The sequence below is a fragment of the Podarcis raffonei genome, chromosome 17 (genome assembly GCF_027172205.1).
Source record: "Podarcis raffonei isolate rPodRaf1 chromosome 17, rPodRaf1.pri, whole genome shotgun sequence".
Taxonomy (NCBI): domain Eukaryota; kingdom Metazoa; phylum Chordata; class Lepidosauria; order Squamata; family Lacertidae; genus Podarcis; species Podarcis raffonei.
Window position 1 is genome coordinate 23,278,592 of NC_070618.1, and position 23,330 is coordinate 23,301,921.

Below are 23,330 nucleotides of genomic sequence, written 5' to 3' on the forward strand. Positions count from 1 at the left end.
AAGCACACACATTACTTACCTAAGCTAACTATTTCCCATAATAGCACGCCATATGACCACCTATGAAAAGAATAAAAAGAAAAGCTGTAACAATTGTACAGTGGTACCTTGGTTTGCATATGACTTGGTTTGCATACGTTTTGGATTACATACACGTCAAATCTGGAAGTACATGTCCCAGTTTGCAAGCTTTTTTTGGATTACAACCCATCTTTTTTTATTACAATTTTTTTTTGAGGCCTCATTGGCGAAAGCACGCCTTGGGTTACAACCTGTTTTGTTTTACAAACGGACTTCCAGAACAGATTATGGTTGTAAACCAAGGTACCACTGTATTTAGAAGTACTGGGTATTATAAAATATCTAGTGCTAGTTAAACAGGCACACACCTATAATTATTACAGCTAAAATCAGGTCCAAGATACTTGCGCCATTACAAAAAATATTCATTTTGCCTCCCCCTTCCCTATTTTTATTATGAAGAAGACAACTAAATACAAAACCACAAATAAACCTCAATGTGCTTGAAAATAAGTTGGTTTTTTCCAGTTAAACTGGCATGAACAAATCTATTTTAGAAGAAATGAAGCAGAAGTAATAGAAATAAAAGGACGCAATTAGACAATCGCTTCTTAAAATGTAAAACCTTTGCCTTTCTGTAAACATGCTGATACAGGGAACTTGCATAGGATTTAAAGGCTCAACGTCTGCTCTGAAAACCATTGCTAACAGTGTGATGGTTGACAAACATTGTATGCTATCCTAGAGAAGGAGACCAATGGTAGTTGGTCCCAGCCAAGACAATGGAATGTCCAGGTAACCACTGGAATATATGTTCCCATTTGCATCATATGCTAGACCAGGACAGGACCTCTCCATCCTCTAATCCACTAATGGAGAAAATCCATTGCTACAGCGTCTCAGATAGACCTGTCAACCAGCCTCTGCTTAAACCACAGGGCTTCCCAAACTGCGGTTTGTGGGCTGCCAGGGGACCACAAGCTTCAGTCAGGTGGCCTGAGGCATTAAATATCCATATTGATTTTTTTTTTTAAATTGCATTCTATTGCATTACAATTTTGAATTCCATGAAGGCAGATTATTGTTATTTTTAAACATTTTATTAAAGTTTTCTTGGTCTCTTTTTTCAAGTTACATTTTCCATAGGTCAGTTTCATTTGTTGAGACATTAGGGTTACATTAGGAAGAAAAAAGGGGAGAAGAGGTGGATGGGGCCATGGTGGGTGGGGGTGGGGGTGGGGTCGGGAGGCGATATTTCTATTTTGCTTAATGTATGTGTGGGTTTTTGTGTCAGTGTCACTTGTGCAGGTTCTCTTTGCTATTTGCTTGTGTTCCTTTGGTGGTGAGAGAAATTGTGGTTGGACTAGGGTGCGGTGGCTTGTTCGTGATTGGCTGTGCTGAACTTTGTTTTTGTGTGTGAGTGGGGTGGGTTGGTGTTTTGGATCAGGTTAGCCATATTGATTCGTATGTTGTTGTTGGATTCTTGTCATTGTCTTGTTGGGCTGTGTATGCGATGAAGGGGAGCCATACCGGGGTGAAGCTCTGCTCAGGAGGCTTCGGGAGGCTATCCCTGAAGCCAGGAGAGCAAGAGGGAGCTATCCCTCTTCAGCAGAAGCAACGCGAAGCCTGCATTCGCTCCATAAGACACACACACACATTTCCCCTTACTTTTTAGGAGGGGAAAAGTGTGTCTTATAGTGCAAAAAATACGGTAAGTTCTTAGCCCAAGGTACCACTGTACAGTGGTACCTCAGGTTACATACGCTTCAGGTTACATACGCTTCAGGTTACAGACTCCGCTAACCCAGAAATAGTGCTTCAGGTTAAGAACTTTGCTTCAGGATGCGAACAGAAATTGTGCTCCGGCAGTGCGGCAGCAGCAGGAGGCCCCATTAGCTAAAGTGGTGCTTCAGGCTAAGAACAGTTTCAGGTTAAGTATGGACCTCCGGAACGAATTAAGTACTTAACCCGAGGTACCACTGTATTGTTACAAATCTATTTATGAATTTTTATCCCACCTTTCCAATGCATCTGCATTACTGAAGGTCACTTTAAATCCTTGCATTACAGAGTCAGAAACTACATAAAGAGTCACTTACACATCACTGTTTGAGGTATACACGCTGTAATTTAGGGACTCAATCGCCATCCATCGCACTGGAAGCCTTCCCTAGAACAATGAATTTGGAATGGTGTTACAGCCTCTCACAAAAGTTCTGTTCTGATGCATTACCAGAGTCCCCTAACCCAGAACGGCTTTCCCCTTCATTTTGATAGTTAGACCTCTTTGTAAGCAGCCCTTCGCAGACTGGCTCCCTGCCCTTAAATTGATGGATACTTCTCCCGTGTTTGTTGTTTGTTTGTTTGTTGTTGTTCCCCCATACTCAAGAGAACCAGGGATGCATCTAGAGTGGCACTGGTGAAGGTTTTTAAATCTGTACATTATGAAGTTTGCACTTTGATCTTGCTCCTGGACTTATGGAAATGCAAAACTCATCTCAACCTTTGTCACTTGTAGCAGCTGGTTCTCCAATTCTTAATGGGTGAAATCTACAAATAACAAAAGCTGAAAACTTCCCCCTTAACTGTCCACTGTCCCAGTCCTAAACAATTAGACTTTAGGGTTAAGTCCCAGTGGTTTCAATAGGACTGCAGCCTTTGTCCTCTCAGATGTTACAGGAAGCTCCATTTTTAATTTCTGCTGCTTCTGAAGAGGAATTTCATTTTTTTACAGGTAATACCAAAGGGCAGTTGTTACCTCTGCACAAGAAACATAGCTGACAAATTTATTTTGGTCTTTCTTACCATTGTCTTTTTAACATAAACCTCTTGGCCTCTAGACAGTCCAAAATCTGCTATTTTCGCAACATAGTTTTCTCCAACCAAGATGTTCCTTGCTGCCAGATCCCGGTGGATAAACTAAAGGAAACAAAAACATTATTGCTTTTTCTCTCTTCCCAAAATAGAAAATGTTTGTCCTATCTTTCTGATGTGTGCATCACACATTGCAAAGGCTTATTGCAACTTAAGCCCTGTGCATACTTCACGGGCTTTTGGCTGGTAATTATGAGGTCGCAGAACCTGTAGCCCTCCAAATATTGCTGAACTCCAACTATACAGCTTGGCCCAATGGTCAGGGATGATGAGAGGTGTGCTTGTTGTAGGGCAGGCATAGGCAAACTCGGGCCTCCAGGTGTTTTGAGACTACAATTCCCATCATCCCTGACCACTGGTCCTGTTAGCTAGGGATGATGGGAGTTGTAGTCCCAAAACATCTGGAGGGCCGAGTTTGCCTATGCCTGTTGTAGGGGAAGAGGCAGGCCATTCAAATGCGGGGGGGGGGGCAGACTTGAGTAAAGCTTGCAGGCTCAGTCAGGTCCTCCCTTCCTCCAGCTTACAATCCATACGCCTACGTGTGATTGGCCAATTAGGCTGGCAGGCAGTATTCGATCTCCCCAGCTGTAAGAGGGGAGCCAGGAATCCACCGGCCAAGCAGTTCCCGTCGGGAGGGCTCTGGCGGGAGGTGACAGTGCCCCACAGCATAACTGCACCTAGGAAGTAGGTCAACGGACTTCCCCACCCCTGTCGCTGATAGAGTTGCTACCTTTGGTCTGGCAAAATACAGGACAGAATGGAGTGGGGGACTGCATACCTTGCTAGTGTCCCAGACTGGGACAACCCATTTTTTATCACAAGAGCACAGTGGCCATTTGGGTCGCCATGATCTCGTGCGATTTCGTGGTGCAATTCCCTGCCCCCAAAAGTGCTTTCTCCCCCTGCATGTGAATTCGTGCAGTGCCCCCCAAAGTCACATTTGTGGGTGCTGTGTGTGAAAAAGATCTTTTTTCAAGTGTGGGGAGCATGGTGCAAAATCGCAACGAAAATGGGCACCGTGCTCTTGCGACAAAAAACCCCAGCAAGATGGCGTCCGGCAAGATGGCCTCCTGGATTTTGGCTTCAAAGTGTTGGAGAGTATGGGGCAGAGAGACAGAGGGAGAATCAGTAAAACTGTATCCTGTATTGATTCATATATCCTATATCGATTCCATGATAGCATTTTTACATTGAAATATTACACAAGATGGGTGGCAACCCTAGTGGAAGACTCGGTAAATAACTTGCATTAGCAAAATGAAACAAAGCAACCTACCTGTTTTTGACTCAGGTAGTCCATCCCTCGGGCCACATCCGCTGCAAAGTGCAGTAGCTGCTGCGAAGAGAGTGTGGAGGCTGTGCTGTTGGCAATGGCAAAGGCCGGGTCGGTCTCTAAGACCCTGCTCTTCCTCAAGAAGTCTAGCAGGTTTCCGTGGGGAGCATATTCAATGGCGAGGTAGAGGTACCCTGGCATAAAACAGCGAGGAGTTCAGAGAGCCTGTGCAAAAAATGTTGGCCTTCCAAATTTAGGAGTCTTGGGGGCAGGGCTTCTTGAAGGGTTTGGGGGGCCCAGAGCATTTCCCCCCTCCTCACCCCAGCCCCAAATGAAGCTGACCAAAGATTTTCAGTTCTCTCTATGCTATCCCTGCAGGATGAAAGGTTCTAATGCAAATCCTATCCTACCCACAACTTCTCTTGCCTTCGGTGTTTCCAGTACAGTGGTACCTCAGTTTTTTAACAACTTGGAACCCGAACGCTGCAAAACCAGAAGTAGGTGTTCCAGTTTTCAAACTTTTCCCCGGAAGCTGAACGTGCTCCGTTTTGAGTCCTGAGCTTCCGTTTTTACTGTCGCCTTCCATTCAAGCCTTCCATTTCTGATTGCAGTGTTCTGAGGTGATATTTGGAGCTTATATTTGGTGCTTTTATTTTTGATATTTACTCTGTGTTTTTTGTTTTTGAGGCTTTCTCAGTTAATTTGTTTCTGTGACTGTGTGGAACCCAGTTCAGCTACTCTTTGATGGAATTATTGATTGATTGTGTGACTGTGGAAATGGATAAAAGCCTCCCATCCAATGACTATCATCAGTGCAGGTAAGAATAAATTTAAATTTAAATTTTTATCATCTACAATACTGTTTATTTTATAGTAAAGTACATTATTGATTTCATTTTATGGACCAATGGTCTCGTTAGATAGTAAAATTCATGTTGAATTGCTGTTTTTCGGGTTGTTTTTAAAAGTCTGGAACGGATTAATCCGTTTTGCATTACTTTCCATGGGAAAGTGTGCCTTGGTTTTGGAACGCTTTGGTTTTGGAATGGACTTCTGGAACGGATTAAGTTTGAGAATCAAGGTACCACTGTACCCGGTATGTACTGAGCAAATGGCAAAAGCAAGTCAAGTCTTCTTGACTCAGATTCTACTCTGGGAGATGATCTTCCATCTTTTATAGCAGAGGTAGGGCAGTACCACTCTTGTCAACCCATGTTGTTGGCCATGCCAGCTGGGGGATGATGGGAGTAGCAGATTCCCCACCCCAGGTATTAAATGAAACTAATTCTCCAAGTGCTAATCCTGAGGCAGCCAAGACAGCCTGTGCTCACATTGGAACAGGGAGTCAGTGCAGATGTTGGAGCACTGGAGAAATGTACCTCCAGTGGCCCTCAACTGTGGAAGTGAGCCAATCCCACTTTGTACTGGCTGAAAGGACGCGGGTGGCACTGTGGTCTAAACCACTGAGCCTCTAAAACCACCTTGAAAGATTACTTTGATGTGAACATTAACAAAGAAACAAATATGGACATAGTATGGGATGCCAGTAAGGCAGTGTTAAGAGGTTTTTTGATACAACAAAATAGTTATAGAAAAAAGGTGAGAGAGCAAAAAAAGAAGAGTTAATTACACAAATGAGAGAATGCGAAAAGAATCTGATAAAAAAACCGAATGACGAAAGAAATAAGCAATTGTCTAAGATGTTACAAACACAATACTCAACATTAATAAATCAGGAGGTGGGATGGGGAATTAAGTTAATGAAACAAAAAATTTTCGAGTCTGCAAATAAAACTGGTAAATTTCTGGCGTGGCAACTAAGAAAAAGGAGAAAACAAAACGTAATCAATAAAATAAAAGTAGAAGAACAAGTCTTGGAAGATCCTAATGAAATAAAAAAGAGCTTCCTTAAATTCTATGAAAAGTTATATAATAGAGAAGAAGAAGATATAATAGAAATAGGAAAATACATAGAGGAAAATAGAATTAACAGCATATCGGAGGAGGAAAGAAGCCTATTAAATAAACCCATAAAAGTAGAGGAAATCCAGGAGGCGATAAAGAAGACGAAACTGGGGAAAGCTCCGGGGCCAGATGGCCTATCGGCCAAGTATTACAAAGTCTTAGAAGAACTTTTAATACCGGTGCTCTGTGAAGTAATGAATGAGATTCTAAGAGGAGGAAGAATACCAGCGTCCTGGAAAGAAGCACATATTACGCTAATACCGAAACCTGACTCAGATAAACTTAACATCAAAAACTACAGACCGTTTTCATTATTAAATAATGATTATAAGATCTTCACAGATGTAATGGCGAGTTGACTTTAAAAGTGCTTAGCTAAACTCATTCACAATGATCAAGCTGGTTTTTTACCTAATAGGCAAATAAAAGACAACATAAGACATACAATAAACCTTATTGAATACTTAGAATGGAAAAATGAAATTCCCGCGGTATTAATGTTCATTGACGCTGAAAAGGCTTTTGACAATGTATCCTGGCTTTTTCTAATAAAATGTTTGGAAATGACAGGGATAGAGGGCACATTCCTGGAAGGAATAAAAGCAGTTTACTCACAACAAAGCGCTAAATTAATTATCAACAATAACTTAACAGAATCCTTTGAAATTTCAAAGGGTACAAGACAGGGGTGCTCTCTATCACCTCTTTTGTTTATTTTGGTGTTGAAAATAATCACAAATAAGATAAGGAAAACTTCGGAGATACGCGGTATAAGAATTGGAGTGAAAGAATACAAATTAAAAGCATATGCCGATGATCTTATGTTGTCGCTGGAAGACCCAAAAAAAAGTGTCGGTAAAGTGTTAGATTTGCTAGAAGAATTTGGAAAATTATCCGGCTTTAAATTAAATAGAGTAAAAACTAAAATGATGACCAAAAATATGTCAGAAGAGGTAAAAAACCAACTTGAATCACAGACGGGGATTAAAGCAACTAGAAAAATAAAATACCTCGGAATTTGGCTACCGACGAAGAATATAAATTTAATGGAAGACAACTACACAAATACCTGGAAAGAAATAAAGAAAGACCTGGACACCTGGAACAGAATAAAGCTATCCTGGTTGGGAAGAATGGCAGCAATTAAGATGAGTTTATTACCGAGATTGCTGTTTTTATTTCAAAATTTACCGATAATCAGGGGAAACTCAGTTTTTAAAGATTGGCAGAAAATACTCTCCAAATTTATTTGGCAAGGAAAAAGGCCAAGAATTAGATTCAAATTACTTACAGATCAAAGAGACAGGGGAGGATTTGCAGTTCCAAATTTAAAGTTGTATTATGAAGCTTCCTGCCTTTGTTGGGTTAAAGATTGGATTGTCATCAAAAACACAGACCTGTTAGACTTAGAAGGATTCAATATAAGATTTGGTTGGCACGCTTATTTGTGGCGCAATAAGGAAAAGGTCCACAAAGGATTTTCTAATCATATTATTAGAGGGCCACTGTTGGAAGTATGGGAGAGAAACAAAAAATTACTGGAAAAAATACCCCTTGGTGGTTATCACCCATCGATATATTGACAATTAAAAAAAACAAACATTGAAGGAGAAAGATGGACGTATGAAGATTTGCTAGTAAAAACAGAAAATGGATGGAAGATTAGGCCACATGAAGAGGTAAAGAATAAACTGACAGGTTGGATCCAATTTCACCAAATTAATGCTATGTGGACTGAGGACAAAAAGAACGGGATGAATGATAAAAAATCCAGATTCCAGGTAGAAATATTAGAAAGCAAATCAAAACTCCTATCAAAAATGTACAGCCAGTTGCTTGAATGGGACACCAAGGATGAGGAAATAAAGGAAGTAATGGTGAAATGGGCAATAGACATTGGATACAACTTGGAATTTGATAAGTGGAAGAAGCTCTGGAACAAAGGTATGAAATTCTCGGCATGTAGAACACTTAGAGAGAATATGTATAAAATGCTGTACAGGTGGTACATTACGCCTGTAAAATTAGATAAAATGTACAAAACCGGGGACAAATTATGTTGGAAATGTAAGATCAATGAAGGCAATTTCTATCACATGTGGTGGTCGTGTGAGGTAATTAGAAAGTTTTGGGAATCTATTTACAATGAACTAAAAAAAATATTTAAATATACCTTCACAAAAAAACCCGAGGCCTCCCTTTCTTTTGGGGATAATTGGAGAAGAAATTAAAAAGGAAGACCAAACACTTTTCCAATATGCAGCAGTGGCTGTAGAACACTAATAGCACAAAATTGGAAGACAGCAAAAATCCCAACTATAAATGAGTGGCAATCTAAACTATTTGACTATATAGAGTTGGCAAAAATGACACAGAAAATAAGAAATCAAAATGGTACAAAGTTTAATAATGAATGGAACAAATTTATGACGTATATTGAAACAGATGTAAAAACCCTAAAAATCACAGTAGGCTCGATATAACGCTTGTGACGTAAAGAGTTTTAAGAAAACGAAACTGCAGATAGTAAATTTATTGTAATATATTCCAAAACCGAGTTGAAGGGAAGTCAATTATTGTTATGTGATTTAGTTATCTAATTACTGTAAGTTTAATTTGTTTGTATCTTATGTTATGTACTGTTTTTCCTTTTCTTTTTTTTCTTTTTTTTTCCTCTTTACTTTTTCGTGTTCTGTTTGCCTTTTTTGTTGTTTTAATGTTTGGTGTTGTATAATGAAACCAATAAAAATTATTTAAAAAAAATAATAAACCACTGAGCCTCTTTGCCTTGCTGATCAGAAGGTCAGTGGTTCGAATCCATACAATGGGGTGAGCTCCCGTTGCTCTGTCCCAGCTCCTGCCAACCTAGCAGTTCGAAAGCATGCCAGTGCAAGTAGATAAATAGGTACTGCTGCAATGAGAAGGTAAATGGCATTTCCATGCACTCTGGTTTCCTTCACAGTGTCCCGTTGTGCCAGAAGCGGTTTAGTCCTGCTGGCCACATGACCCAGAAAGCTGTCTGTGGACAAATGCCAGCTGCCTCGGCCTGAAAGCAAGATAAGCGCCGCAGCCCCATTGTCACCTTTGACTGGACTTAACCGTCCAGGGGTCCTTTACTTTTACTCTTTTTTTTGCCTGCACTGGCTGAAACTTTAAAACAGGGCAAAAAGCAGCAACACTCCCTGTTCATTTCTGGGCAGGATTCAAAGGGATGCTTCTTTCTTACAAAGCCGTCAAAAGCTTGAGGCCAGGATATCTGGAAGACTGCCTCGTTCCATATGATCCTGTCCACCCAAGGCATTCTGCATCAGAGGTGTATATGCTATGCATCTCGCCATTCTCAGAAGCACAACTGGTTGAGAAAGAGCCTTTTCTGCTTTGGCAAGTGACAGTTTTCGAGTCCTCACCAGAGAGAAAGGATTCTTCTTGAAAATCTGTGCTTTCATATTCTGGAAGAGACGCCTTTGTGTTTGTGTGGTGCCTGAAGCATATCATCAAACAGGAATATACATATATATGTGTGTGCATGCGCATGTGTGTGCGTGCCTTTTTGTGTTTAAAAAATTGTGCAACCTGTCTACCTGTGCACAAATTCCAGCTGATCTTATTTTGAATATGTTTTAAAACAAATGTAGCCACAGAACTTTAAAACATACACCTATAGAAAAGCATTGTAGCAGGTGAGAGCTGGGAAGATTCAGAATGTAGATTTAATTGTGATTGAGAGCTCTGTATACACACACACACACACACACACACAACATTGTTGTTGTTGTTTTATTTCTCTTTCCTCCTTTTTCTTCTGTTTCTCTCTCCCTCTTTTATCCTACTTCTTTTTCTGTATTTTTAAAATCATTTTTAAACTAGTTGGGTTTTTATTGTCTCGTATGTTGAAAACTCTTAACAAAACTGAAAAAGAAAAGCATTGTACCTCGGTGTTCGCATGCTCCCAAAAGGTTTATGATGTTGGGGTGATGTCCAAGTTTACAAAGTACTTCCAGTTCCCCAGCAAAATCTCTGTGATCATCCTTGGAGGCATATTCTGCAAATTAAAAAAAGAAAGTGCTGTACATCAGTTACTCCTACAATGTTTACCATGTGTTTGTTTAATGCACCTGATGAAATGGGCTTTAGCCCACAAAACCGTACGTCATAATAATTTACCGTATTTTTCGCTCTATAGGACGCACTTTTTCCCCTCCAAAAATTAAGGGGAAATCTGTGTGTGTCCTATGGAACGAATGCAGGCTCCTTGGCTTCAGCGATAGCAACGCGAAGCCTCCGAAGCACAGAGGGAGCGCTCCCTCTGCCTCCGGAGGCTTCGGGTTCCTTTTGCTGAAGCTGGGAGAGCAAGACTCTCCTGGCTTCAGTGGAGAGGGTAAGCTGCGCAGTGCCCCTTCAGCCAAGCGGGAGGAGAAATGGAAGGGGCCCCGTTTCTCTTGCCGCTTCACTGAAGGGGCACTGAGCAGCGAGGGGGAGATTTTTTTCTTCTTCTTCTCCCCCTCTAAAACAAGGTGCATCCTATGGTTGAGTGCATCCTATAGAGCGAAAAATACGGTGTTTTTTAAATGTGCTTCCAGGTGAAATTTGGTCACATGCCCGGAAGTTCAGGTTGACCCTCTTGCACAATACCCCTCTCCCCAAATAGACTTCCTACAGTAAGGAAAGTGCTGGGGAAGATTCGCTAGAAAGCGTGGGATAAGAATTGTTTGACACTGGGCTCATCCACACTCTCCCTTGATCCTCCTTGTACAGTATGTTACTTGCGCCTTCCAATTTTTTTTTTTTGGGTGGGGGGGGGGGAGAACCATATGATGATCCTGCTGGAATGGTGGCATGTTGATTTTTCTTAAGTTTAAATTTGCTTTCCCATTAACGATGGACAAAACGTATTTGGAAAATGCGGATTTTCAGCTGTTGGCGAGCCCGCTATGTCAAACAATATTCCCACAGGGAAGTGGTTAAGCAGATCCGGACCCTACAGACAGAAAGAGGACTTTGAATAATAAAGGTTTCATGCCCACTTTTTAAGCTTTGTGTATAGATGTTTACGTTAGTGTAACTTTTAAAAACTCACTTGTGTTGAGATGAACAAGGTCTAAAAAATGGATTATTAAGATTATAAGGACATGCATGAACAAGTATTAAACAATGAAACTAAGAGTGGGAGGGGAGGGAAGTCAAGCAAAAATTATGGTTTAAATTTTTTTATTATGTTGGTTTTTTCTTTTCGTTTCTTTTCTCATTTTTTTCTTTTTCTTTATATATTGTTGTTTTATGTTTATTTTTGATGTTATATTTTTGGAAAATTAATAAATGGTCATAAAAAACAAAAACAAAGGCAGATCGTGACCCTACTGCTTCTCTTCTCATCCCCACTTTTTTAAAAAAAGAACTGCATCCAGGCTCTGTTACATGCTTTTGCATATAATACGGTTGGCCCGTTAAGCCAACATTTAAAAGACCATGATTCGAGGCCAGGTATTAGCAACCTGGAAATCTCTCCTACAGATTTGCCACCTTAAGAGGCTCCGGCAAAGACTCACCCTTCATCCTTTTAATGGCTGCGTCCATTCGCAAGCCATCCTTCTTGATTCGTGCTTTGAGAACTTGGCCAAAGTTGCCTTCTCCAATCACATCCTGAAATTTGATGTCATTCCACTCCAGAACTGGGTAGATTGTGGGTTCTGGGCTATTTTTGGCTTTCCTGCTCAGAGTAAGAGTTCCTGAATTGAACTGCACAGCCGGTTCATCTCTCTGGGGGGGAAAGTTAGGCAAACACTATTTAGTGGTTGGTACAGAAGAAGATAACAACTCAGAACGGGATGCATTAAAAGCATATTTATGTAATCTTGTTGTGTGAAGTGGTGTTCTGTGAAGATGAAGTTTCTCTAAAATGAGTTAAAAAACAACACCACTTGTATCGGTGTGCAGCGGAATAGGTCTTCCTTGGCTTAAAAGCACCCATAAACATATAGTCAATTTAACTGACCGAAGGAAAGTAGGCAAAGATTTTCTAGAGGGAATATGAACCTGCATGGCAGGAATACAAGTGTGGAATGAATCCTGTTATATCTGTTATATCTGTTATATAATTCCTCCTAATTTTTACTAGGCGCAGCCCACCCATCTGGTGATCTGTCAGTGGGTTTGGCTTTTGTAAAGTATCACCACTTAGGGTAACGATCAAGGTTTTAAGTAAGTTACAAGCAAAACCAATTTCGATACAGGAATGTTTAGGGGAGGGGAATAATCATTTCCCATTTTGGGAGTCCCGTGTTAACAGTTCTGTGTGACACCTTTAAGATTAACCAATTTGAAACGGGAAACACTCATCAAACTGTATTTGAAAGGTGTAAAGGTAAAGGGACCCCTGACCGTTAGGTCCAGTCGCGGACGACTATGGGGTTGCGCGCTCATCTTGCTCTATAGGCCGAGGGAGCTGGTGTCTGTCCGTAGATGGCTTCCGGGTCATGTGGCCAGCATGACTAAGCAGCTTCTGGCGAACCAGAGCAGTGCACGGAAACGCTGTTTACCTTCCTGCTGGAGTGGTACCTATTTATCTACTTGCACTGTGTGCTTTCGAACTGCTAGGCGGGCAGGAGCTGGGACCGAGCAACGGGAGCTCACCCCGTCGCGGGGATTTGAACCGGCGACCTTCTGATCAGCAAGTCCTAGGTTCTGTGGTTTAGACCACAGTGCCACCCACGTGTACTCTTCGCTTAATGCCTCATTCGCAGATCTATCCTCAAGGAAAACCAAAGGACTTACAACCACGTTTTGGAAGGCCTGGGCCATTCGCCGCTGGAAATTTGCACGCTTTAGCTGCAGCATGATGAAAAAGGCCAGCAGAATTGTCAGGCAGGTCATCCCTGCAGAGCCCAAGATAGCAATCAGTAGCATTCTCCCTCCTTTGTGCTCAAATGGAACTGTGGGAACTATATGCATTAAAATAAAATAATAAATCAAAAGAAGTTGAATTCAGTACCTCATCGACAAATACTAGAACCCAAATTTTACAGGCATAAAATCAAAGGTAGGGGAATATTGGTGCAATCTAATTAAAGCTAGATGCCTTTATGAAACCAGAGGGATGTAAGGGACTCACTCACATGCTTCAATGGACTTTAGGTTATCTGGATCGTGGCCTATAATCCATTTTGGCAGAAGTGGGTGCTAACAGCGCATTCACCCTGACAGCATAATTTTCCTGTAGTGCTTTAACTTGTGTTTCTTACACCCTGTCCTTGTATCTAGTGCTGACAATATTCTATTTCCAATTGCCTGCTCTAGAAAGCATCGGTACTGAGAGCATAACTGCAGACCACAGGCAGTAAAGTTTGATAAAAGTTCTGCAAAGGAGTTTCCCTCCATTCACATGAGTGAAGTTCTGCTCGTGGGAAATTAGGGTCTATAATGTCCTAATTATACATAAGCCACATACACACAAATGGCAAAACAGCAGCAGTTAAAGCATCACCATGGGAATCCTATCAACCACAGCATGCATTTTGCAGCTTTTGCTGGGGCTCAATTCATTTGGAATAAACATGCGTCAACTTGCTCGGTACATGAGATGTTCTGATCTCTGCTAAAACTAACCTTTCATTTCTGGGAGGGTTTTCAGTTCAGCCGAAAGATTATCGCTTGGCCCAACGTTGTTCTGTGCCCTTATCTGAACCACATATTCGGTGTTTGGTTCAAGACCCTTGAGGTGGTACTGGGTGACGGTAGTGTTTTTTATAGTGACATCAATGTGGTTGTGCTCTGTCTTGCCACGGCCTTTGTAGCTGAGGATGATGGAGGAGATGGAATGCCCCACAGCAGTTGACCAAGAGATGACAGCCGAGGAGTCGGTGACATTTATAATTGTGAAGTTATCAGGTGCAGGGGGACGTTCTAGCAAAGAAACAAGCGTATTAGCTTCCGTTTCCCATCACTCTGCGCATCCACTACGAAAAGTCACATGGAATTGTTTTCATCACTCGCAATGAATCAGGATTTGAGCAGGACAGGATGGCCTTGTGAGTTCAAAACTTGGCAACAACAAATAAAATAGTATACAGTGGCACCTTGGTTCTCGAACGTAATCTATTCCGACAGAGCGTTCGAGTTCCGAAATGTTCGAAAACCAAGGCGCAAAGAGCGGTCTGCAACTGCAATTGAGAAAATTGAAAAACACGCAGCGGAAGCCGTTCGACTTCTGAGGCGCGTTCGAAAATGGAAGCATTTACTTCCGGGTTTTCGGCGTTCGGGTTCTGAAACGTTTGTCAATGGAGACGTTCAAGAACCGAGGTACCAGATTTATAAGTGGGACTTACTTCTGAGGAAGTGTGCATAGGATTGCAGCCAGGGGTGCTGACTTGCCCCCCCCCCCACATTGAGGGGGCCCGGAGTTGTGTGACATCATATACATGACATCATGCACCCCTCTGAGCGTCCCACCCCTGGCTGGTGTGTGAGCGCTTCCCCCTGAAGTGGGGGATGGGGTGCACCCACCTCAATATTGGGGAGGCTCAGCCCCCTGCCCACAAATATTAAGGCGAGTGAAGCCCCTTCTGCCCCCTATAGTTGCTGCCCCTGATTTCAGCCTGTTAAAATACTGCGAGCCCTAGCTTGCAAAAGATTTTATTTTTATTTTTGGAGGGGTTGTTCTGCCATTTCTATTGATGCACTCCTTAATCCACAGCTCCCTGAGCTGCATCTTACACCACGTTCTTCTCTTTAACTTTTAATGGATGCAGCATGTTCAACTGATGATTTCAGCAAGCACTCTGACACATCTTCAAGAACTTCATGTAGGATAATACCTCCCAAATGTTTTGCAGGTAAAGTGTTAGCCTGTTTCACATGTGGGCAGAACCAGTCTGAAATGCAGAACCAGTTGTTCCAGGAAAGAAACCAGTTTCTCCAGAAATGCTTTTCAGGGGCAAAATAATAATAATAATAATAATAATAATAATAATAATAATAATAATAATAATGCAATAGCTCTACCTTGTGTGTGGACTATGTAGACAAAAACAAGCGTACAGTCTCCACTGATTCTAGAATAAAATGCTTTGTAGATGCAAGCCCTACTAAGTAATTTTGTGAGCTTCTCTGGGACCTTCTTAAGCTAAAGAAAAGAGTTTTTAAAATGCTTTTGATAAATCAGTGTCTCTTTAAAAAACAACAACCGAAAACCCTCCTCCGCTGAGGTTTTGGCAGTATGCAAAGTTATTTAAGCTGCATTGATTGGTGGACTTAAAAGGCAAGTTAATAATGAAATTAAAAGTTCCTAAGAATCGTTTCATCAACTGACAGATTTAGAAGTTAGGGAACGGTACTGGCCCTGGTGAGGAAATATAATTATGAGCTCCATGAATTCCTGAAATAAGTTTTCCTTTCAAGATACTTGAGCGTGAATGAAGTCAGGAGCGTGAAATGCCTTTTGCTGCCACTAGGTGTCAGCAGGCACTCAGTTATTATGAGATCTCAGGGCGGTTCACAGCATAAAGATTCAAGGGGGGGAAAACCCACAGAACATACATAATAAAAACAAAAACAAACCTATGACCTCCCTCTCCCCACTTCCACAACACATTTTAAAAGGGTCTTGGATGTAATCAACCCAAGGCCTGGTTGAAGAGGAACGGTGAGCCTCCCTGGGGAGAACATTCCACAAATGGGGAGCCACCACAGAGAAGGCCCCGTTCTCGTGTTGCCACCCTCGGGACCTCACGTGGAGGAGACACACAAAGAAGGGCCTCAGAGGATGATTTCAGGGTCCAGGGAGGTTCCTATGGAAAGAGGCAGTCCTTAAAGGTATGGCGTTCCTGAGCCGTTTGACCTCCCTGACCCATTGACCATTCTGGCTGAGGCTGATGGGGACTGGAATCCACAATGCCAGGAGCAAAGGAGGTTCCCCAGCCCTGGGGTGGACCATGCTGTACAAATTACAAATGAGGCCTACTAGGTCATCGAAAGTGGGCTTGTTAGACTCTCCCTTCACTCACGGTCACTGAAGGTCCACGCGTCCAGATAGTCGCTCCATTCTCCTTCGGACTTGCTGTTCACACGGACTCTGCACTTGTAGTGGTGCCTGGGCTCTAGATTCTTGATGACCAGGGTGGAGTTGTTTCCCCCCAACCGATCGGTCATGGGGACACCCCCGTTCTTATCATCCACGCTCTTACACTGCACTTCAAGTTGGACGTCCTCTCCCACCTGCTGCCCCACCGGCTGCCAAGACAAGGTCAGCGCCGTCGTGCCTTTAGGAACGAGGGAGAGGCCCCTTGGCGGAGGGAGGCCTTTGGAGAGTCGTGAGAAGGAATGTTAATGCCTTTGGAACCCCTCAGAGCAAAAGAAGAACCTGCCAAGATGATGCCAAGAGTCCTTTGTGGTCCACCATCTTGTTCCCCACTACGGCCGCCCAGGGGTTTCCAGAAAGCACAGTAGCAAGGTGCGGAGGGCCTCCTCTGTGTCCCTAGCGTTTAGCCTCTGAGAGTCCATTGAGCTATCATGGATATTTATTTTTATTTAAGATAACCACCATTACCCACCACTACCCAGACTCGGCCCAGTATACCTGAAGGAGCATCTCTGCCCCCATTGTCCATCCCAGGCACCGAGGTCCAGCTCCGAGGGCCTTCTGGTGGTTCCCGCCCTGCGAGAAGTGAAGCTACAGGGAACCAGGCAGAGGGCCTTCTTGGTGGTGGTGCCTGCCCTGTGGAATGCCCTCCCTTCAGATGTCAAGGAAATAATGCAGCTCATTGGTTAGTCTGGAGAATGCTCAACCACAAGCTTGTTTTGGATGACACTCTAAGCCAAGCCACGGGTCAGCTCTGTACAGCTGCAAAGTGATGAAGGAGGTGCAAAGTTATCACAATCTCCTCCCCAGGAGCTTGCACACCTGTATGTATGTATGTATGTATGTATGTTTGTATTAATTAATTAATTAATTAATTAATTAATTATTAGAATTTATATACCGCCCTATACCTGGAGGTCTCAGGGTGGTTCACAAATAAGATCACAATATATAAAATCAAATTAAAAACAACAACCCAATAAAAAACCTCCAAAAGGGGCCACATTCTAAAAGGGTATTGGATGTCAGTAAGATCAACCAAAGGATTAGTTAAAAAGGAATGTTTTTGCCTGGCGCCTAAAGGTGTATAGTGAAGGCACCAGATGAACTTCCCTGGGGAGAGCATCCCACAGATGGGGAGCCACTGCAGAGAAGGCCCCGTTCTCGTGTTGCCACCCTCTGGACCTCTCGAGGAGGAGGCACACGAAGGAGGGCCTCGGAAGATGATCTCAGGGTCCGGGTAGGTTCATATAGAAAGAGGCGGTTCTTGAGGTTTTGTGGTCCTGAGCCATTTAAGGCTTTTAAGGTCAAAACCAGTTTGACTTAGCATGATGCGCCACTAGGGCACAGTAACAAAGCGTGAGATTGTATACAATGTACTCTTTAATGGCTCTAATTCAAATTATTTTTACTTTAAAAACACACACCAGCATGCTCAATTTATCGCTTTTAGGTAAATACCTTTTCCACATGCAAATGGCTATGCACAGTGCTATTTTTCTAGAAAAAGGGGTGCCAGAGCTCACCATGAGCTTTCTCCCTTATTCTCTCAGAATAGCAGTTGCGCCCAGCCGAGAGGTGCCAGAGCTGAGTTCCAGTGAGCTCTGGCTGAAAAAAAAGCACCTGGCTATACAGTGGTACCTTGGTTCTCGAACAGAATCCATTCCGGAAGTCTGTTCGACTCCCAGAATGGTTCAAAAACCAAGGTGCGGCTTCCGATTGGCTGCAGGAGCTTCCTGCACTCAATTCGAAGCCACTGCGGACATTCGGCTTCCAAAAAACGTTCGCAAACCGGAACACTCACTTCTGGGTTTGCGGAATTCGGAAGCCGATTTGTTCAACAACTGAGCCGTTCGGGAACCAAGGAACCACTGTAAATGCGCACAATGTAGCCACAGGTAGGAAGACAGTTGTAAGATATTGAGCATCCCCTTTATGAAAATGGTCTGAAGACCTGCATACCAACAGCAGCTGTAGTGAAACTGGCCTCTGGCCCAGGATGCCCAACGCCCTTTTCTCCTCTGCGAGTCAGCCGGACACAGAAGGAATATTCTGTTTTGGGTTCCAGATCGCTTAACTTCCAGATCCTTTCAGTGACTGCATTTGAAAGGAGCAACAACAACAGAATTACACGCACTGCTAAGTGATAAGGAAAGATAGAGTTGTAAACAAACATACTTCTTTTGCTCAAAGGTTGCGTGATGTTTACTGAGGCGCATGTGTTCTGGTTGGCTGTGTAGTTCTGAGGGAGTTTTCCTCTGTATGTTTGGTCATATGTCTCCCTGCTACGTACAGGACCTGATCTAAGAAAGACAAAACCTCTTTGCTCCTTTCCTCTCAACTAGGTTGCTCAGTAAAGTATTATCGGGACTTTTCTGTTTGGACTCTGCATTTTAAAGATTTTAATGCTTTGGGAAACAATGGAAAAACCTATTTGCCAGAGGTAGGACTGGGGACACACCACAAGCAGCACCTTTGTGGGATTCAATGCAAGTTTTGTGCTTTAATTGTAACCATGCTGAGACCATTTTTGATGTATTGTGATGAATAAAGATATAATACGGAGGAGGAGGAGGAGGAGGAGGAGGAGGAGGAGGAGGAGGAGGAGGAGGAGGAGAGAAGGAGAGAAGGAGAGCTTGGACTTGATATTCCGCCTTTCACTCCCCTTAAGGAGTCTCAAAGTGGCTAACAATCTCCTTTCCCTTCCTCCTCCACAACAAACACTCTGTGAGGTGAGTGAGGCTGAGAGACTTCAGAGAAGTGTGACAAGCCCAAGGTCACCCAGCAGCTGCATGTGGAGGAGAAGGGAAGCGAACCCGGTTCACCGGAATATAAGTCCATTGCTCTCAACCACTACACCACACTGCCTTTGACTCTGTCTCTCTCTAATAAACAACAGCACCCCGACCTGAATTCAGCAGAACGTAGCAGAAGGCATGTGCCTGCACAAAACGTCAGCATGTGCCCCCGACATACATGAGTGACGTCAGCACACCATAGGGTGTGCTGACCTCATGCACGCATGCTGCAGGGCATGTGCACACAGCGGGGTTGTGTGGCGCGGCCCCAAGGCAACCTCAATCAAGGCAAAGCGGCGCATCAACTGCGAGCACTCTGCTAAACACAGTGTACCGACGTGTGATGCTAACCATTGGCCCACCACCCGAACCAGGGTTAACTGCATCGGCATTTTAACATTGCAAAGCCCGTATCAATGGTATAATAATAATAATAATAATAATTTATTATTTATAACCCGCCCTCAGGGATGCGGGTGGCACTGTGGGTTAAATCACAGAGCCTAGGACTTGCCGATCAGAAGGTTGGCGGTTCAAATCCCCGCGACGGGTGAGCTCCCATTGCTCGGTCCCTGCTGCTGCCAACCTAGTGGTTCGAAAGCACGTCAATGTGCAAGTAGATAAATAGGTACTGCTCCGGCGAGAAGGTAAACGGCGTTTCCGTGCACTGCTCTGGTTCGCCAGAAGCGGCTTAGTCATGCTGGCCACATGACCCAGAAGCTGTACGCCGGCTCCTTTGGCCAATAAAGTGAGATGAGTGCTGCAACCCCAGAGTCGGCCACGACTGCACCTAATGGTCAGGCGTCCCTTTACTCTTTACCTTTACCCTGCCCATCTGGCTGGGTTTCCCCAGCCACTCTGGGCAGCTTCCAACAAAACACTAAAATACAATAACCTATTAAACATTAAAAGCTTCCCTAAACAGGACTGCCTTCAGATGTCTTCTAAAAGTCTGGTAGTTATTTTTCTCTTTGACATCTGATGGGAGGCCGTTCCACATGGCGGGTGCCACTACCGAGAAGGCCCTCTGCCTGGTTCCCTGTAACTTGGCTTCTTGCAGCGAGGGAACCACCAGAAGGCCCTCGGTGCTGGATCTCAGTGTCCGGGCAGAACGATGGAGGTGGAGACACTCCTTCAGGTATACTGGACCAAGGCCGTTTAGGTAGACCGCTGCCATGGCTTTCCCTAAAGAATCCTGGGAATTGTAGGCTGGTGAGGGACTGAAGAACCTCAGCTAAAATTCTCCTTCATGGAACTGTAGGAAGAACTTTGATGGATCAGTGTCTTGTCTTCAGTGGTCAAACAGTTGTTTTTGGAAAGCTCACAAGCAGGAAATGAGTGCCCTAACCTCCTTTCCAGTTTTTGTCCCCCCACAACTGGTGGCTGAATACAGGATCCTGGAAGTAGCAAGCAGCCATGATGATCAGAAGCTACTGACCAAAGTGTCCAGATTGTTTGGGGGAAAATAAAACGATGGTAGCACCTACATGTGGCCTATATGAAGAAGCAGAAACTCTTGTGATAAACACTTACCTTCCAAGGTCTTCCACTGAAATTTGGCGGTTTTGTAGAGAAGCTGCGTTGAGACAATCGGTCCATCCCCGCTATATATATCAGCATTCGTATCAATGAGGAGAAAATTATGTCCTCTTTCTACCAGTGTTGGAGCTTTTTGAGGCATGGGAAGAACTGGTCAAGAAGATGAATTGTTTAAACAACAGCAAAAATAGTAATGAAGCTTTTTTTTGTGTCTCCTGAATTATCAGGAGGCATGCAATGGAGGAATACGATTATTGTATTTATTCTGCTGCTCTGCCTTGTAGGGAGTAATCCTCATGTCATTTTGTCCTGATACATCCTTTCAGAATGTGAGCCCCTAGTATGGAATCTACAGAAACCTGTTATTCATACATTGCAAGACAGAGTGATTAGTTTCCCCATCAGAAACGGTAACTTAGGAAACAGCTCTTGAAATGGGTGACATTAGAGAGCAGTGGAGACTGGTCTATAGTTGGCTTTGCCTCTCTTTAGCTCTGTCTCCACCTACTGTTGACCTCCTGCCTTACACCCAACAGACATCAGTCACCACGGATAAGAGACCTCTCTGGTTTCCAGCACCAGGTTTGGCGATGCATTTTAGGGTGTGCTCGATTTGGGTCATGTGACTAATGCCACCACAGCTAAGAGACCGAGTCATTTACTTCCCATTGGCCATCATGGCCGAATTGATTGCCCATCTTCCTTTTCAGGCAAGGTTCTCCTCCCTCTGTCTCCCCATTCCCTTTCTCATACTCATCTCATTTTTCTTTCCAAACAAAATCAAGTGTCCCTGCAGTTGATCGGACTCCCTGACAGCAATCGTCTCCGTGTCATTTGGTCGAAAGCTACTGTTCTTCTCTAACCCAAAACTGTACTCCAGTCAACGTTGGGTGACTGTTGTTGATCTTCTTTGGCAGTGACTCATTTTGTCCTCCTGTTATGCAGGCAAGACTCAAAGGGCCTTTAAGATCTGTGGACATTTACATCTGTCAGATTTAGCTGACTGCTTTCTCTGTTCTTTGGTTTCCTTGACAACTGAAATTATTTCCAGAGGCCTCTGCTTCTGGGCATTCTCATTACTATGGGAAACCAAGCACCAAAGTCATATAGTGTTTACCAGACTGGATTCTGGGGAAAATTCCTCCCTCCTCTTTGAGGGCATTTTCTACTTCAAATCAACATTTCAGCAAAACTCATGACTTGCCCTCCGAGGAACTATACCTGTCTCTTAAGGGTGTATGACCGTTGAATATCAACAAAGATTTACCAATCCATTAATTAATGCGTGCCTATTGCAATCAATGATGGGATGCGGGTGGCGCTGTGGTCTAAACCACTGAGCCTAGGGCTTGCCAATCGGAAGGTCGGTGGTTCAAATCCCCGCAATGGGGTGAGCTCCTGTTGCTCAGTCCCAACTCCTGCCAACCTAGCAGTTTGAAAGCACACCAGTGCAAGTAGATAAATAGGTACTGTTGCGGCGGGAAGGTAAATGGTGTTACTGTGCGCACTGGCTTCCATCACAGTGTCCTGTCGGACCAGAAGCAGTTTAGTCCTCAAAGTGCAAGTAGGGAAGGTAAATGGCATTTCCGTACACTGCTCTGGTTTCGCCAGAAGTGGCTTAGTCATGCTGGCCACATGAAGCTGTACGCCGGCTCCCTTGGCCAGTAAAGCGAGATGAGCACTGCAACCCCAGAGTCGTTCGCGACTGGACTTAACTGTCAGGGGTCCTTTACCTTTTTATTGCAATCAACATCATTTAAATGCACACTTAGAGACCATGCTGATTTGGGTGAGATATTTTGGTGTAGTCAAGTCTGAAGTCAGACGGTTGTCAGTTACCTTTAACTGTGACTTGGAAAGGTTGTTCCACCATGCCTGCCACTGTCTCAACAATGTAGACCCACGTTCCAGAATCAGAAGGCTGGACTTTTTCAACATGAAATGTGGCTTCTGTAGCTTCTGACTGGTTTCTATTTGCCACTTGCGTAGGCTAAAACAGGAAACAATAGAAACAAATTATTTAGAGAGCCAGTGTGGTGTAGTGGTTAAGAGCGGTAGTCTCATAATCTGGTGAACCGGGTTCGCGTCTCCGCTCCTCCACATGCAGCTGCTGGGTGACCTTGGGCTAGTCACACTTCTCTGAAGTCTCTCAGCCTCACTCACCTCACAGAGTGTTTGTTGTGGGGGAGGAAGGGAAAAGAGACTGTTAGCTGCTTTGAGACTCCTTCGGGTAGTGACAACGTGGGATATCAAATCCAAACTCTTCTTCTCTTCTTCTTCTTCTTCTTCTTCTTCTTCTTCTTCTTCTTCTTCTTAAATTAAACATGTGCAGACCTCACTCATAACAGTTCACTGGATTTACTGAAACCTCTTTCTTTCTTCTTCTTTTTTTTGCCTTCCTTGACATTCCTTATATATTTTGACCAAGCAGGTTGCTCCAAAAATTCACCTAGAAATTTCATTTAGGTGAATTTTGCTGCTGTTCAAATTGGTTTCATCCTATTTTGGGGGTGGGGTGTGGGGTGGGAAGTGTCATTCAAAAGCAAATGGAGCCTTTGAATGTTGCATATCAGCTGAGGGTTTAGTAATGCACTTAAAAGGATATCTTGTTTATTTGGTCACAGTATCTGAGGAATCACTATGCTGCAGGATAGGGCTACCACACTTTTAATAGTTACATCTGCTGAAATCCTCTTTTCCATGCAGTTATTAAAAGTGCAGGATGAGCTTTTCTTTTTATTATGTATTTTGTGTTTTTTTATATAGTAATTTTATGTTGTGAACCACC

At 43.4% G+C, this 23,330-nt stretch overlaps 1 protein-coding gene across 1 annotated transcript in view; it reads right to left on the reverse strand.

Moving 5' to 3' along the window:
- Window positions 1-23,330, reverse strand: part of TEK (TEK receptor tyrosine kinase) — a 53,333-nt gene that overhangs the window by 4,082 nt on the left and 25,921 nt on the right. Inside the window, exons 9-20 of the mRNA XM_053372151.1 lie at window positions 22,382-22,532; window positions 20,537-20,692; window positions 18,168-18,302; window positions 16,132-16,425; window positions 13,736-14,032; window positions 12,905-13,071; window positions 11,680-11,890; window positions 10,065-10,175; window positions 4,172-4,362; window positions 2,827-2,940; window positions 2,121-2,191; window positions 20-60 (exon numbers count right to left, since the gene is read on the reverse strand). Of these exons, the coding sequence (XP_053228126.1) occupies window positions 20-60; window positions 2,121-2,191; window positions 2,827-2,940; window positions 4,172-4,362; window positions 10,065-10,175; window positions 11,680-11,890; window positions 12,905-13,071; window positions 13,736-14,032; window positions 16,132-16,425; window positions 18,168-18,302; window positions 20,537-20,692; window positions 22,382-22,532 (1,939 nt within the window). The remainder of the gene's footprint in view (window positions 1-19; window positions 61-2,120; window positions 2,192-2,826; window positions 2,941-4,171; window positions 4,363-10,064; window positions 10,176-11,679; window positions 11,891-12,904; window positions 13,072-13,735; window positions 14,033-16,131; window positions 16,426-18,167; window positions 18,303-20,536; window positions 20,693-22,381; window positions 22,533-23,330) is intronic.